This window comes from Malaclemys terrapin, chromosome 4 (assembly GCF_027887155.1).
Source record: "Malaclemys terrapin pileata isolate rMalTer1 chromosome 4, rMalTer1.hap1, whole genome shotgun sequence".
In the NCBI taxonomy this organism is placed as follows: Eukaryota; Metazoa; Chordata; order Testudines; family Emydidae; genus Malaclemys; species Malaclemys terrapin.
This window is the reverse complement of record NC_071508.1, coordinates 115,895,947-115,913,591: the sequence shown is the minus strand read 5'-3', so window position 1 is coordinate 115,913,591 and position 17,645 is coordinate 115,895,947. Positions and strand designations below refer to the sequence as shown.

The window sequence follows — 17,645 nt, the reverse complement described above, 5'->3', positions numbered from 1 at the left end:
GGTCATGGAACACACGTCTGCATCACATCTCGAAGAACCACAGTTTCTTCTTCTTCGTGTGGATGCAGCTGTGTATTCCACTTGGGTGACTCACATGGGAGTACCCCACCCAGGAGGTGGGGCTCGGAGTCCATCTAAACAAGGATTGCAGCATCGCCCTTCCCAAGGTTGTATCTGCCCTGGAAGATGCAGTAATGGCATAATGGTTCATAAATGTATGTATGGAAGACCATGTAGCAACCCTGAAAATGTTCAATACGGAAACGTCATTGAGGAATGCTACTGATGTTGCTTGCGCTCTTGTTGAATGAGCTTGAACCCGCTGAGGGGGCGTAGCCAAAGCTATTTCATATGCAGTCTTGATACAGGATGGTATCCATCTAAAGATCATCTGTGAAGAAACCACTTGACCCTTTATATGACCTGCATATGACACAAACAGGCGAGGTGAAGCACAAAACAGTTTAATCCTGTCCAAATAGAAGGCTATACATCATCTGACATCTAATGTATGGAGATACTATTTCTCCAGAGATTAATGTGGCTTAGGAAAGAATACAGGTATGTATGCCACCTGCTTCAAATGAAACAGAGAAACCACTGTAGACAAAAATTTTGGATGTGGCCATAAATTCACCTTGTCTTTGGAGAACTGTGTATAAGGAGGCCCTGCCATCAGAGCCTGCAACTCACACACTCTCCTTGCAGATGTTATCGCTATCAGGACCACAGTTTTCTGACACAAGAGTGGAAAGGGGATTGATGATGATAAGGGACAAGATGATAGGGGCTTGAACAGAGGTCCCATCAGTACCACTAGTACCATGTTAAAGTCCCACAAAGGAACCGGCTCTCAGACCAGAGGGTGAAGAAGTCCTTTTAAGAATCTTGATAACAAAGGATTGGCGAAGACTGCTCTTCTCTGAATAGGGGAATGAAATGCCGATATCACTGCCAAATGCATTTTCATAAACTAAATTCAACTCCCGATGACTAAAGGTGCAGCAGGAAGCCAGCATTGATTGAATTCTGCAGGCCAATGACCACACAGAAAACCATTTCCATTTTGCCGAATAGACCATCCTGGTAGAAGGCTTTCTACTGTTGAGTAGAACCTGCTGAACAGCCACCGAACCCTGCTCTTCCTCCTCATTCAGCTATGCAGCAGTCACGCTGTGAGATACAGGGAGCTGAGTGTGGAGTGCAAGGTGCAGCCATTCTTCTTCTTTAGTATGGCTGCTGTAGTGCAGCAGCTACAATTTCTCCTGAAGTTGATCAAGCCAGATGGGTACATCAGGAGTGGCAGAATTTATTGCAGTGATGATGCCTCCTTCATATTTATAAATTGGGCAGGAGGTAGTGATATGTTTGATGGTCTGTTGTGGGAAGCCACACTCGCAAGCCAGGGAGTCCTTGATTTTTCATTTGTGCAATGTCCACAGCTACCATGGTTGGTTAGGATTCGATTCAGAGTTGACCAAGATGTCCATGGAAGGTCGAAACCAGGAACTTTCTGCCTGGGATCCAGCACAAGGTGTTTATATTTTAAGTCTTGTGTAGCCCAATCTACTTTCCAAGCCTCCTTCTGATCATTGCCTGATTGCATGAGGCTAAGCGAATGTTCCCATACGGCTTGTGAGACTTACAATGTTGGGGTTGATGAGGTCTTGATGGATAAGAAAATATCTGTTTTCCTGGATTCGCTGAGCTTCACGGCGTATCGCAGAAGTTTGGCATATTGGCAGGGGAGCAATATTAGACAGAACAGGTAGCCATGGTGTAGGAGTCAACTAAAGGGTTCCAGTGATGCACCACATCACTGTATTCAGTTGGTTGTCAACAAGTTGTGTGTGGCTGCATTTGGTCCATACAATAGTCAGGTACCAAATATACAAGTGCCATTGCAGATATTCGCAACACTGATGCACCCCAGGTTGTACCTGCTAGTTTCTGAATTATGTTGGCTTTCGTTTTTATCTCAAGGTACTCATGGAAGGGGAGAGTGTGGCAGAGTTTCATTCTGAGGTAAGTTGGGGTGCAATCATGTCGCACATTTTTACCAAAAAAAAGCTACTTTTGGTGTGTTTTTGGCACTCCCCTTATCAAGATGAAATGCACTTACTATTGTTTTTCTAGGATTTGGTTTGAGCCTCAATTTTCAGGAAATATTGAGTCCTCAGTTAACTTTCTCAGTGTCATGGAGGTTTGGTGTTTGGATTGTCATGGCAAGATCATCTGTATATCCAAATTTTCATGATTTAGTTGGAGGCATGTCACTTACATAAATATTAAAAAGGGCTGGCACAGGTACAGAACCTTGTGGTAGCCCATTGTTTATGGTACGGGGTGAGCTGGTCTTATTACCCAGGTACACCTGTAAGTGTCTGTTACGCAGCATGGTCCTCAGCAGGCAAAGTGTTTGGTAGCAAGGTATAATTTTTGCAAGTTTCAGCATCAGACGCTTAATCCATACAGTGTCATACACAGAAAAGAGGTCAACAAACACTGTACCAATCTTTAGTTTTTTCTGGTAGCCAGCCTCAGTGTGAGTTGTGAGTGTCAAAACTTGGTTGCAACAACTATGTTTTTGTCCAGAAGCCTGCCTGTTCAACAGGGATAATTGGTTCAGTAAAAGCGTGTATTCTTTTGAGGATGATACGTTCAAGAAGTTTATAGGTTGTGCATAGTAGAGAAATCGGCCTACAGCTTTCCACTTCATCAGTGGGCTTCCCAGGCTTTGGAATGGCAATTATCATTGCCTCACACCATATTTCAGGGATCTGTACTGTCCTTAAGGTAGAGGAGTACAGTGTTGCTAGCCATTGGAGTCCTTTGGGATCAAGATGGTGGAGGAATTCTAGCAGAATACCATCAGGGCTTTCAGACTTCCCTTTTTTCATCGTGGCAAGTCCTTCTTTTACTTCCTCAATGCTGACAGTGGCAGGTTCTCCTCGGGGGACTGAAGCAAGTATCCAGTAGAGTTGTTGATACACTTCTCTTCACGTGTGTTTACTGAGTGGTCCTTTTGTGTTCTCCACCAGTTTCGAGGCTATTGAGTTTGGCCAGATTTTTGGTGGCTGATGCTCTGTGGGATTAGCGGATCCAAGGCATTGCAATAGTGTCCAGGCTTGATGGCTTGAATGTATAAAATCAAGGTTTTTCATGCAGTCAAGCTAGCGCTGGCGTCTTGCTGTATCACAGAAGTGTAGCAGGACTTTTGAGGTGTGAGAGCTCCTGGTCCAGTTGTATTGCCTGAGCAACTCCCACATCTCTCACGTCCAGCAGGAAGTGTGCTTTTTCTGAAAGTCTTGGGGAATGTTCTTCTTTCCTGCTACTTTTATGAGCCTTGCAAACTGTTGATAGAATTTCAGTCTCACCGGAATCTTTGTGACAGTTTTCTCAACAGTCTTTTGTAGGCATCACAATCAGCTTTAGCAAAATTCCATTGTGGTATCTGTTTAAAAAAAAACACAGGAATTTCAATGCCTATGTAAAAAGCAACAGAGAGTCCTGTGGCACTGATTTATACCTGCCTCTGGAGATTTCCATTACTTGCATCTGAAGAATCCAATACTTCTGTTAGTCTCAAAGGTGCCACAGGACCCTCTGTTGCTTTTTACAGATTCAGACTAACACGGCTACCCCTCTGATACTTAATGCCTATGTAGATCATTATAGGCCTGTGTTGGCTGCTTGGAAATGCCAGTAGTACTTCATGTGATGCGATGAGAGTGTTTCCACTTTTGTCTTTACACTCGAATGTTGGGTCTTTTTTATACCAACCTTGCCAGCATCTTGCATGGAATGTTGATAGTTATTTAAGTTCATAGATTAATTGTCCATGAGATTTTCGCCATCAGTTTCATTTGTTTTATAGCCCCACATATTGTGGTTACTATTAAAATTGCCTGCATAGATGTATGGAATAGGGATGCTGGGTAGCGTTGGTTTTGGCCATCTTATGCTAGGGTCTTTACAGACGTTGATAACTTGGAGTTCTTCACTTTGAGAGTTGTGTTAAATGTGGTCTCCTCTTCAGTTGGTGGAATAACATTAAAATCTGTGATGGTGTCTTTGATATATACTGCCAAGCCATATTTTGGATGATAGTGACTAGTAATTAGGTTATATCCATAGATACAGTAGTGCCTACTCTGTGGGTCGTTATTAACATGGGTCTCTTGCAACATGAGGATGTCAATGTTGTGAGTCTTCAGCAGGTTTCCAAGGTACTCACATTTTGCCCATGAGTATCCTTTGGCATTAAGTTGCAGGATTCTTGTTCCAGGGCCCATTTGGCATGATGTGTGGCTCTGAGGAAGAACTTTAGGATTTGTTGAGATGTTGCTCTGTTGACCGGGAAATTGCTGAGCGATGTTCAGTACCCAAGTTGATGTGTCCATGATTCTGAGTGAGTAGGCTGGGATAGAGAGGAAGCAGCATGGGAGGCTGAACTGATAGCCCAAGAAGATTGGAGAACCGGTACTGCCTCAACCACATAATAGCAATGAGGATGAGGTTGGCCCGATCTGCCTTCAGCTTGAGGATTACCTTTGGGATGATTGGGATCAGGAGAAAGGCACAGAAAAGAGCCACGTGTCAGCTGAGATGGAAGGTGTCAAACAGGGAGCCTGGACTGAGGCCCCTTCAAGAGCAAAACAGGTAACATTTCCTGTTGTTTTTTGTGGCAAAGAGGTTGATCTTTGGAACACCTCAAGTTGCGAAGTTAGTCCAGAGAATACTTGTCTTCAGAGACCACTCATGACTCAGCAAAAAATTCCTGCTCAGATGGTTCACAAGGTGATTCTGAAATGTGGGGAATGTGATGAGGTCTGTGTTGCTAACAACTTCTGCCCTTACCACAAGGAGTTTGTTTATAAACAGAGGCAGGGTGATTAAGATAAAAAAGGATTGTCATTAAATTAAGGATCTTTAGATGATCCTGAAAGCATTGCCAAGCACTCTAGTTAAAAGATAGGAAACAAAGGGTAGGAGTAAATGGTCCATTTTCATTTTAGTGGTGTTCCCCAGGGGCTTGTACTAGGACCAGTGCTGTTCAACATATTCATAGATGATTTGCAAAAAGGGATAAACAGTGAGGTGGCAAAATTTGCAGATGATACAATATTACTCAAAATAGTTAAATCCAAAGCAGATTGCAAAGAGTTACAAAGGGATCTCACAAAACTGGGTGAGACTTGGCAACAAAATGTCAGATGAAATTCAATGTTAAATGAAAAGTAATGCACATGGCAAAATATAATCCCAATTATCCATACAAAATGATAGGGTCTAAATAGGCTGTTACCCATCAGGAAAGAGATCTTGGAGTCATTTGCAGTACTCCAGAAGCACTATGTTTCCAGAGTACTGCAAATTTATAAGAATCCTTCCCACTGTACCTATAGCATCCTGACCTCATTCTCCAGCTTCAGAAGACTTAAAACCACTGAGTCCCTAACATGGATCCAAAAGGTATGACATATATTGTAAAGGGCCTGTAGCTCCAACATACTGATATGCAGAGAGGACTCCAGCTCCGACCTCAGACTTTGGACTATCAGCAACCCCAGAGGTGCTCCCAATCCCATTTTGTCAGTGACAAAAGTCCTGGTTAGGAAGGGCCTGATGAAAGGACTACAAGGTAGATAGAAAGTTGGCTAGATTGTCAGGCTCAACGGGTAGTGATCAGTGGCTCAATGGCAGCCGGTATCAAGCGGAGTGCCTCAGGGTTTGGTCCTAGGGCCGGTTTTGTTCAACATCTTTATTAATGATCTGGATGATGGGATAAATTGCACCCTCAGCAAGTTCACAGATGACACTAAGCTGGGGGGAGAGGTAGATACGCTGGAGGGTAGCGATAGGGTCCAGAGTGACCTAGACAAATGGGAGGATTGGGCCAAAAGAAATTGGATGAGGTTCAACAAGGACAAGTGCAGAGTCCTGCACTTAGGAAGAAAGAATCCCATGCAATGCTACATGCTGGGGACTGACTGGCTAAGCAGCAGTTCTGCAGAAAAGGACCTGGGGATTACAGTGGACGAGAAGTTGGATATGAGTCAGCAGTGTGCTCTTGTTGCCAAGAAGGCTAATGACATATTGGGCTGTATTAGTAGGAACATTGCCAGCTGATCAAGGGAAGTGATTATTCCCCTCTATTCAGCATTGATGAGGCCACATCTGGAGTATTGCGTCCAGTTTTGGTCCCTCCCATATAGCAGGGATGTGGAAAAATTGGAGAGAATCCATGATTAGGGGATTGGGGAACATGACTTATGAGGAGAGGCTGAGGGAACTGGGCTTATTTAGTCTGCAGAAGAGAAGAGTGAGGGGGGATTTGATAGCAGCCTTCAACTACCTGAAGGGGGGTTCCAAAGAAGATGGAGCTAGGCTGTTCTCAGTGGTGACAGATGACAGAACAAGAAGCAATGGTCTCAAGTTGCAGTGGGGGAGGTCTAGGTTGGATATTAAGAAACACTATTTCACTAGGAGAGCAGTGAAGCACTGGAATGGGTTACTTAGGGAGGTAGTGGAATCTCCATCCTTAGAGGTTTTTAAGACTCGCTTAACAAAGCCCTGGCCGGGATGATTTAGTTGGTGTTGGTCCTGCTTTGAGCAGGGGATTGGACTAGATGATCTCCTGAGGTCTCTTCCAACCCTAATATTCTATGATTCTATGAATGCCCTGACAAACATTCTTGAGATGCATCCACTACTGTAAGAAGTCCAGGACAAGTGAAGAAAGACAGACCAATAAGTCCAAGGAGTGAAGAGTTGGATGGTAAACTGTCCTGAGCCACATTTGGAGGGGGCGAAGACACAACCTTTTCAAACTGGATCACCTACATGCAAGCAGACATGTGGCCCAAGAGCTTCATGGAAATTATAGGAGGCTGAGATTGCAGACTGAGACAAAGGTGGTGAGTTGTCTGAAAATACTCAGTTGGCAGAAATGCTCTCAAAGTCATAGAATCTATTAGGACTCCAGTGAACTCTATGTTCTGAGTGGGAACCAAAGTTAACTTCCACGTGTTTAGGATGACACCCAGATAATTGAGCAAGAGCAGTGTGGTGTTGACCTGAGAAAGGACTTCATCCCTGGATGTGCCCCTCAGTAACCAGTCATTCAGATACGGGAAGATGTGGATCCCTTTCTTTCTGAGATATGCCATGATGACAACCATGCATTTGGTAAAAACCCAAGAGGTAGAAGAGAGGCTGAAGGGAAGAACCATATACTGGAAATGGAGCTCTGATATGTTGAATCAAAGAAATTTTTAGGGGCTCGGCAAAATTGCTGCATGAAAGTAGGTGTCCTGAATGTCCATGGCAGCAAGCCAGTCATTCGGAGAAAATGTGGGGGAAATAGTCAACAGAGTGACCATTTGGAATCTCATGTACCTGACGTATTTGTTGAGGCTGCAAAGGTTGAGAAAAAATGGTTGCTAACCTTTCATAACTGTTGTTCTTTGAGATGTGTTGCTCATGTCTGTACCATGTTAGGTGTGTGTGCGCTGCGTGCACTGTTGCCGGATTTTTTTACTTTAGTGGTATCCACAGGGCCAGCTCTAGCACCCTCTGGAGTCGTGTGCACATACACCAGTATAAGGGCAGCTGTCGGCCCTGCACCCTCTCAGTTCCTTCTTGTTGCTAGCTCCGACAGAAGGGTAGGAGTGTGAGTCATGGAATGGACATGAGCAACACATCTTGAAGAACAACAGTTAAAAAAGATTAATAACCATTGTTTCTTCTTCAAGTGCTTGCTCATGTCCATTCCATGCTAGGTGACCCATAAGCAGTACCCCAAGGAGGTGGGCTCAGAGTTCATGGACATGCTGACTGTAACACTGCTCTCCCAAAACTGGTATTGTCTTGGGCCTGTTAGGTGATGGCACAGTGGGATGCGAAGGTATGAACCAATAACCAGGTTGTGCCTCTGCAGTTGTCCTGGATTAGTATCTGTGCGAGAAACACTGCTGATGAAGCCTGGGCTCCTGTGGAATAAGCAGTCACAATGGCCAGAGGCAGGACATTCACCTGCTCATAGCAAGCCTGAATACAGGTTTTTATCCAGGGTAAGATTCTTTGGGATGACACAGGTAGCCTCTCATCCTTTCCACTATTGCTACAAAGAGTTGCATGGATTTGTGGAAGGGCTTAGGCCTTTTAATATAACAGGTCAGAGCCCGCTTAGCGTCCAATGTATGAAGCTGACGTCCTCAGCAGACTTGTGAGGTTTTGGGAAGAGGACAGGTAGAAAAATGACCTGGCTGTTGTGGAATTGTGGCCCACATTTGGTAGAAAGGCCGGATGGGGGTGCAATTGAATCCTGTCCTTGAAGAACTTTGTGTAAGGAGGTTCCAACATAAGGGCTTTGCTCTCAGAGACCCATCTGGCTGAGATGATAGCCACCATGAAAGCAACCCTCCAGGAGCGAAGCAGTAGGGAGTGCGATGCTAATGGCTTGAAGGGGGGCCCCATGAGCTTTGACAGGACCAGATTTAAGTCCCATAGGGCAGGGCGGAGGAGGGCAGCTTGTGAACCTGAGGATAATGTCTTTCCAGCCCCTTGAGAAACCAGACCGTCATTTCATGAGAGAATACCATTCACTGGAAGGCTGAGATGAATGCCAAATGAACCTTAATAGAAGAGAAAGCCAGACCTTGCTGCTTTAAGTGGAGTACGTAGTCCAAGATAGATTACAGAGAAAATTGGAACGGAGAGCGATTTCGTTCGGAGGCCCAACAAATGAAATATTTCCCCTTGGCCAAGTAGGTAGTCCTAATGAGGGCTTTCTACTTACTACTCAGCAAGACCTGTTGAATCTGATCCAACAAGAAGTTCCCAGTGCCAAGGAGGTCCCTTGTTCCAAGTCCAGTACCAGCACCATTTCTACTGAGTCTGAAAAAGAAACACTGGGATGCAGCACTGACAGACCCATAGTTTCAGTGGCTTTCCCAGCCAACAGGGCTATAAAAGACAAAGTCCCAGCAAAGTCCTGGACCAAGGAAGAGGTTGGGATGGAAAGGCAGAGGAGGTAAAATCGCTCTTGTCAGTACTGGACAAAATGGATGCTCTAGGGCTGGAACAGGGGTCAACACACAGGATCTCTGACCTCCCTGTGCAGTGCTTGGGAGCATATGACAGGACCTGCTCCGTCCTGCATACTGGCATTCACCACGGGCCAATGCACTTTCCTTCTGGAGGAGGAAGACAAATCCTCACAGGACCTGGAGTGGCCTTGGTTGGTCTTATGCAAGCTTTTCCTCAGCAAACTCAGTGGGGAACGACTCCTTCGTCTCTTTAGAAATGCGCTAGCTCCAAGACGTGAAGTAGCAGCACTCTCCAAACCCAAGGGTGACCTCTGATCTGATGAGGGCCTCGGTGGCTGAGCAGGCTGCATGGCCTGTTCAAGTAGGTGTTGCTTTAGACAAAGAACCCTCACCGCTTGAGTCCATTTTGTGAACTAATGAACTATATACAACTAGAAAAAAGGTAGCTGAATAGAGGATTGTGAGGTTGAAAACTACATAGAGCTCCGACTCCAGCCATGGGCGGTAAGAAGGAACTGAGGGGGGATGGGAAGTCGCTGCCTCCTATAGCCAGGGGAGGGGCTACGGCCATGAGGCATGTGCACCACCCCCCAGGGGTACTGGTAGGCAAATTCTCTGGCTCTGATGGGCTGGATGTGCAGACACCTAAGTAGAATACACAGCTTCAACTACTTGAAGAACACCCTGTGCTCTTCTCTGTGGCTCAGACTGTGTCTGTACTAAAAAAATGAACCATATTTGACACCCAAATATGGCTCATTCCGGACTCCTGTCCAGGACTCCTATCAACCAGTTTTCAAACTAATTGTACTCATGGTGCGTGACAGGGACAGTTGAGTTCAACCTATATTGTAGCAAAGTGGGCTACATCTACACTTGGAGCTAATGATGTGATTCCCAGCTCTTGTAGGCATACTTGGTGTCCTCTCATCAAGCTAGCACACTAAAAACAATAGTGTAGCCAGGCAGCAAGCAGTGGATGGGCTAGCCTTGCTGAGTACATACCCAAGGGGTTCCGGCAGGTTTGTATTTGGCATATCTAGCCATTGCCACTGCTTGCAGCTGCCCTTGCTACCCCGGCTACACTATTTTTAGCATGCTAGCTCAATGACAGCTAACGCAAATATGTGTACACTAGCAGGGAATCATATCCCTAGCCTCAAGTGTTTCACATACCTTGACTGTACCTGTGTTGCAACTTTACAGAAGCAATACTGCAAACCCTTTCCCTCTGTGCTCCTTTCTACAGCTCATACATTGCATAACTACTATTGCCCACTGTCTGTTTAATCACTTTCTTCTTGTTATTTCTGCTATTAAAATACTTTGATAGGGTCAATTTAAAAAGAAGATAGCAGCACTGATCCAAGTCAGTGCAGCAAAGAAGAAAACTATATAAATGAGACTATGAATAACATTTGTCTCTGGTGTCTCTCTTTTACAAACCACTATAGATCAGGACTGAATGATTATTTCATAAGTCACAGTTGTTACCCGAAATTGGGTCAGCTAGTAAGTTTAGGGAGAACTAATGACCCACCAGTTTGGCAGAAAGCAGCACATTTATTATATTGATAGCTAAGCTCAAAAGAACCGGGGGGGGGTCACATTCACACTTGCATACTCACGCTCTCAGGACAGGCACAGCACTGGAGATGTCAGGATCTTTTAAGGTAAGTGTCCCACAGCACAGCGATGGATGGTATGATGAAGGTACGTCTTCCTAAGGCACGATGGAATGCAACGCAGCGAACCACTGGCCAGGCGGTCCGGGCGAAGGGCTTTCACGGGAGGTACAAGCTTGTGAGTGCACTCCTGAGCACATGGCCCCTTCCCCTTTTAAGGACCTGCTCCTCATGGCCTGCGACTAGAGATGACTTGGCTGCGTCTGGTTGGTCACACTCCACCTCAGCCAGTGTCCATGCATTGGGTGTGTGAGTGCTACCTAATTGGAGTCCCAGACATCTTGTTTATCTAGGAGCTCTTCTGATCTTCCAGCTGTTTAAGCAGCCCATTCATCCCACAAGCATTCCACGAGGGAGGGGTGGGGGAAAAGCACTTCACAGGTATTCAAAGAGGGAAAGTAGGGGGGGGGGGAGGCGTGTAACAGACCTTTTGAGCATACAGATTATACAGAGCATACAGATCACTGCTGCTCCTACAACACTCCGCCCCTTGATCTATGATCATTATAGTAATTGTTGTTGTTGTAGGACACAGGTGATCTGTTGCAAACAAACCAAACAGTTATAACCAGATGAATAACTAAAATCATTACAATTGACTAAAACCATCACCATTACAATAATTGGATACACTGACAAACAAAATGAGGCCCAAGTTTGATGCTGCAATAGCCATCAAACAATAAATGTCAACCCTAACCCTTAAATACACACAACAAATAAGATTTGTAGGAATACCACAGTTGTCATGGAAAATGTAACTAACAATACAAATGATTTACAAATACAATACAAAACTTAACAACAAAATGATTATTAGAGAACCTAACAAAAATAAACCTGATGCATTGGGGACCAAAGTCTTTTGGACTGACGTGGATGTGATTGATAATTTGGTTGGAGATGGGGAAAGTAGAGAGAGGAAAAGGCATTTACCCCATCTAGTGTAGAAGCCCCTCTCTCTCTGGGCCCAATGCTAGCACAGGACACCCACCAGAGACAGACACAGAACATGGAACATAGAACATGCAACACAGAACACTGAACACAGACTTTGTCACAACACTATAACCATGGTATTTTTATAATGCTTCAGCTGGTACCAGCTCTCCTGATGTTCCGGTTCAGAGGCTAGAAGATAGAAGCTTAGAAACAAATTAGCACAGTGCCCCCACTGCAGCAGACCCTGCTTGTTTGAGTTGTCCATGGTGTCTGGGGTCCGGCCACCCGGAGTCCAGATCCGGGGGATCCGGATCATACCAGATATCCCTGTCCCAATCATTATATGGTCCCACACACCCCTGGGCTTTCACCCCAATGGTGGTGACCCGGGCTGAATAAGCCCCCCAGACCCTGTTTTCCCGGCGGACCCCTTCAGGACCAGATCCTGCACAATCCAGTCCCGCCTTATTGGGACTGTATATAAGTACATATTTATCCAACATGAGCTCTAGTTCAGGAATTGTACTCCCAGGTGGAACCGCCCCTGGCATCCAGGGGTCTGCCCCTTTCTTTTGGAGCCATGCTCATAACATCCTGGGCGGCGGCGGCGCTCCCCAACGGGGGCTGTATTCTCGCTCGGGCTGCTTCACCTTTTTCTTTCCCTTGCCCCACAGTGGCATACTTAGCATTGGTGTCCTTTTCTTCCTGCGGTGGGTTGTTAGCCTACCACCTTTTACACAGGCTCGAGCCAGACCCGCTCAAGAAGCTATTAGGGGGAACCAGGGGGTTTACACTTAACTCTCTCCCTTGCCCTACACCGGCACTCAACAGTGGCGTCCTTTTCTCCCTGCAGTGGGTTGCTAGCCTACCACTTTTTACACAGGCTTGAGTCGGACCCACCCAAGAGACCAGGTGTGGGGGAACCAGGGGACCCCTACTCTTGGGTCAAATCCTCCACTAAGCTGCCTGCATTCTCCACCATTAATGTTACCCGAAATTGGGTCAGCTAGTAAGCTTAGGGAGGACTAATGACCCACCAGTTTGGCAGAAAGCAGCATGTTTATTATATTGATAGCTAAGCTCAAAAGAAGTGTGTGGGGGGTGTCACATTCACACTCGCATACTCATGCTCCCAGGACAGGCACAGCACTGGAGATGTCAGGATCCTTTAAGGTAAGTGTCCCACAGCACAGTGATGGATGGTGTGATGAAGGCACGTCTTCCCGAGGCATGATGGAATGCAACGCAGCGAACCACTGGCCAGGCGGTCCGGGCGAAGGGCTTTCACGGGAGGTACAAGCTTGTGAGTGCACTCCTGAGCACATGGTCCCTTCCCCTTTTAAGGACCTGCTCCTCATGGCCTGCGACTAGAGATGACTTGGCTGCGTCTGGTTGGTCACACTCCACCTCAGCTAGTGTCCATTCAGTGTCCATGAATTGGGTGTGTGAGTGCTGCCTAACTGGAGTCCCAGACATCTTGTCTATCTAGGAGTTCTTCTGATCTTCCAGCTGTTTAAGCAGCCCATTCATCATCCCACAAGCATTCCAGGAGGGAGGGGTGGGGGAAAGCCACTTCACAGGTATTCAAAAAGAGAGAGGAGACAAGGGGGGTGTGTGTGTGTGTGTAACAGACCTTTTGAGCATGCAGGTTTTACAGAGCATACAGATCACTGCTGTTCCTACAACAACAGTGATTTTGAGACACAGGGAATATAACAGTCATGTGAGTTAAACTGGTAGGACTTACAGTGTAAGGGATTCATTACACAGCCCATGGAACGCATTTGCAGGCACTGAAGTCACGTAAGGATTATCTGCAATTTCACTGCAAAAGAAGACAAAAGGCTTAACACTGCAATAAAACATCTGCATAACATTGTTAATGATTCTCTGACATACAGCACAATAAAATGCAAAAAATACATAAACAAAGGGTACAGTTCCACAAGTTATATGTTCCAGATGTGCTGGAAGACTAAAATGCTTCAGCCACCTAAAAAGTGTAGGTATCCAGAATACTTGTACCATTAATTTGCTTGAATAAAATAGATGGGGTTTACATTATTGGCTAATGTGTGCCCAGCCTGTGTGGTTCTTTTGAATAATAGCACAGACAGATTGCTCCTTTCACAAGCTAGGGAATTAGCAGATAAGTAAATAACAACAATCACCACAATGTTAACTAATTTATCCCAAGTAAAGTTAAAGATAAAATTCTAATTTTGGTGAAGAATACCATGAAAGAAAAGATCACAAATAGACTAAGCTGTTTAAGATAAAGACTGTCTTCCTATGTGTCTGAACTACACCTAGTACAAAGGAAAGGATGAACAGTTAACCCTGAATTGCACAGAATCCTAGCAGCTGGAAAGGACCTCTAGTCACGGGTCATCTAGACCAATGGTACATCTCAACTTAATGGCCCTGTAATTGTCCCACAGCCCACCACATCCCCAAATCCTTTGCAACTACCACCTCCACAACTCTCCTGTCTCAGAGCTAAGTGCTGTTGGGGCAGGGAGGGGAGGAAGAATGTGGGAAAGGGTATAGTTTCACCATGACTGGGTTTGATGGCAGGAGTGAACAGGGTGGTGATACGATGGGAAGAAGTAAGGGAGCTAATTGTTCCTTCTCTACTTTTCCATGGCTCCTACTGGGTTCTAGCTATCTCAAGATTCTGCAGGTTTTGATTTTCTTCAGCTGGTAGATGGTGTGCTCCAATGGACATCTCATCATGACCCACTTGAGAGTCATTCCCCATAGGCTGAGAAACCCTGGTATAGTCCATTCCACTGTATGTGTCAGGATCTGTTTCATTACCCCTTGAGGTATAAATACATGCTACAAGATGCTAAAATTCAACTTTTATCACTACCATCTTCATTCCAAACTTTTTCCATTGGTAATAATTTTCTCACACAATATTTTGGGGCTGAAATTTTCCATGCCTGATCTCAGCCCCAAAAGTGATTCCCCCTCTTTCTTATTATAAAATTTGTTTAAAATTGGTTCAGCTGGTTTTGAGTTATACCAGCATGGATCTAAAATATGTTTTACCCACAGAGAGGTCTCAATCAGAAAATCTGTGACTCAAAAATGGCTAACAGTAAAAACTGCAATCTTAGCTCAATTTTAGACCTTTCCAAAGTTCAAGCCAAGTTTGAAGAAAAGATTTTCAGTCCTTTTACAATTATGAATCTTTAAAATTGTGACGCAGGAACACATGCAGTAAAATGTTTCTGTTCTTTGTATAGTGTCAATTAAGTGCTATTAGAATCAGAAAACTGACTAAGTAAAAGTGACATCTTTTACCCAACAAATGTGCTCCTCTCGTCTTCTCTTCAGAGAATAAATTATATTTAACATCAATTGTTTCATTTAGCAAGACTATAATATTGAGTTATGGTACAATTGGCAACTCTTTAGAGAAGATGAACCCTGTGTGTTCTTGCTGAATCTGCCTACTTTAAAAAACATTACACATTTATTTTAATAAATTCCTGCTAGACCTGCAGAACCAACATAGGTACAGAAGAGTGAGCTGGATTCAATTCCATCTGGTTCATCATCTACAAAATTGTTTATTAAGTTCCAAATGCAGAATTTTTCTTGATGGTAGTGATGCATGAACCAGAAAGAATATGCTCAGTTGAATATGCAGGGCTGTCAGATGGAAAAAAACATCTTTTTACTTCTAACCTGAGCAAATTTTATCCAAAGTCTCTGAGAATTATAAACATGGGATCCATGGCATCACTTTTAAAAGTCACTTTTCAAAGTGGACCTTCACTTTCAAATAAAGCATCCCAGAATGCTGGCAACAACCAACAGCACCTTAGCTTAGCAAGAGGAATAATTCCAGAAAAGACAGCAGACCTTGGTTTAGGACACCTGCCACCAGAAAAACCGGAGTTAAGGACTGCTGCCATTAGAAGACATGAAACCAAACTGCTTCAGAACAAGGAACTTACAAGTTCCATTACCGTTTTTCCTAGCTTTGTTTGTTTGCTTTTTAAAAACATCTTGTCCTTTTTCTAAATTAGAATGTGAATGTGGATAAACTCCTTGCACTAAAAACTTCACTCAGAATGTGAACTGAGGCCATACTGCTATTTTTATTTATTTATTTAGTGGTTTGCATGTGTTCAGTTAACGTTTTCCTTTTGTGTTTTCCATATCTCCAGCTCTTGCATTTTGTGGGTTCTGGACCAGAAGAACAGAGATAACAATGGAGGGAGACTGTTCTTGCTGGATTGCTAAGATACTTCTTTCTGGCAATTATTTGGCACCTCTCTCTAAAGTGGGAGCCTCCACTGCAGAATTGTTTGGGACTTGACTGTAGCACTGTTCTAACCAGATCTGCAGGGCAAACACTTACAGTAAAAAGTTCACATCAGCTGAATAGATTTTGGTGAGGTCAGGAAATATCGTAATTCCAGTGTTGAAAATTCCACTAAAACAGAGGACAAAATAGAAAAAGAGAAAGAATTAAATTTAATGAATCACTACTCAAAAAAGATGCTATAGGTTCAGACCATTACACAGAGCTGGATGGAACATGGTTATTTTATACTCTCCACTGATTGTCAACTCACCTATGAACTCTTTGTACCCAAATGTAGGGCTATGAAGAACACATCATAAATCAGTGTGGGGTTTTAGGGAGATATTCTGCAAAGTCTTTTCCACCTCTAACTACCAAGACTGTGATTACACAGGTTTGAATTAAGCCACTTACTATGTAGCTCCTTTCCTTTATTTGGCAGCATCAGCATTAAAAAAGTTCCATGCCATCTCCTTCCAATTCTCCATGGGAGTGTCAAGAAGCACTTTTAGCAACTGGGTAGAGTTGGGGTGCTAAGGGCACAAACCTACTCCCACTGAAGTCAATAGGAGTGTTGCCATTGACTCCAATGGCTGCATGATTAAGCTCTAATACAGCAGTAAGACTGTCAATGTCAGGAAGATGTTGAGAAAGTTAGAAAGTCTTTAGAAGGAAAGGCAAGGTGGAGATTTGGAGCAAACAGGGGGAGTGAGCTTGTGAGGGTAGAAAGAAAAAAGGAGTGGAGAAAAGGATCAAAGAGTAGGATCTTCAAGCTTTTGGGACAGTATGACAGGGGCACAGACACACAGGAGGGAGAGAAAGTGAGTGTGTGTTCTGAAAGCAAAAGGATGGGTCAACATTCAGAAAGAGATGAAGAGAGATAGGGCTCTTGGAGATGGAGAACAGAGGGCCCAAATCTCTGTTCCAGCTGACATGTAGTCAGTGCAAGAAAATGGCAGGTAAGGGAAGGAAGAATAAATTTGACTGTTGGCCTCATTTGCACCTCCTGGTATTTTGGGCTTTGCTGGGGGCCAGGACCAGCCCCAGAGTAAATTAGCGAAGTCTCAGAACTAGGGTTGACAACCCTCCCGGATTGGCTGGGAGTCTCCTGGAATCGGCCTCAATCTCCCGGTGACTATTAAAGGCAATCCGGGAGATTTTAATAGGCTAAAGTCCAGTCAGCAGGGCTAAGGCAGGCTCCCTACCTGTCCTGGCTCTGCGTGGCTCCCAGAAGTAGCTGGAACGTCTGGCTCCTAGGCGAAGAGGCAGCCAGGGGGTCTTCGCGTACTGCCCCCACACTCTGCCCTTAGCGCTGACTCTGCAGCTCCCATTGGAGCCCCCTGATCGTCCTTGATCCTAGGATCCGGATATGCCGGCCACTTCCAGGAGCTGCCCAAGGTAAGTGCCGCCCAGACGGAGTCTGCACCCCTCACCCCCTCCCACACCTCAACCCTCTGCCCCAGCCCTGAGCCCTCTCCCGCACCCAAACTCCCTCCCAGAGCCTGCACCCCACAGCCCCTCCAGCCCTGCAACCCCCTGCCCCAGCCCAAAGCCCCCTCCCACACTCCAAATCCCTCAGCCCCACCCCCAGCCCAGAACCTGCACCCCCTCCCGCACTCCAACCCCCTGCCCAGCCTGGTG

The 17,645-nt window shown here is 45.1% G+C and overlaps 1 protein-coding gene across 7 annotated transcripts in view; it reads right to left on the bottom strand.

Annotated features, from left to right (window-relative positions):
• TSHR (thyroid stimulating hormone receptor) overlaps positions 1 to 17,645 on the bottom strand; it is a 238,602-nt gene that overhangs the window by 61,579 nt on the left and 159,378 nt on the right. For all 7 annotated transcript variants that reach the window (XM_054024860.1, XM_054024861.1, XM_054024855.1 and 4 more), the window contains 2 exons: positions 16,059 to 16,133; positions 13,428 to 13,505 (listed from right to left, as the gene is read on the bottom strand). In XM_054024860.1, coding sequence (XP_053880835.1) covers positions 13,428 to 13,505; positions 16,059 to 16,133 — 153 coding nt within the window. The remainder of the gene's footprint in view (positions 1 to 13,427; positions 13,506 to 16,058; positions 16,134 to 17,645) is intronic.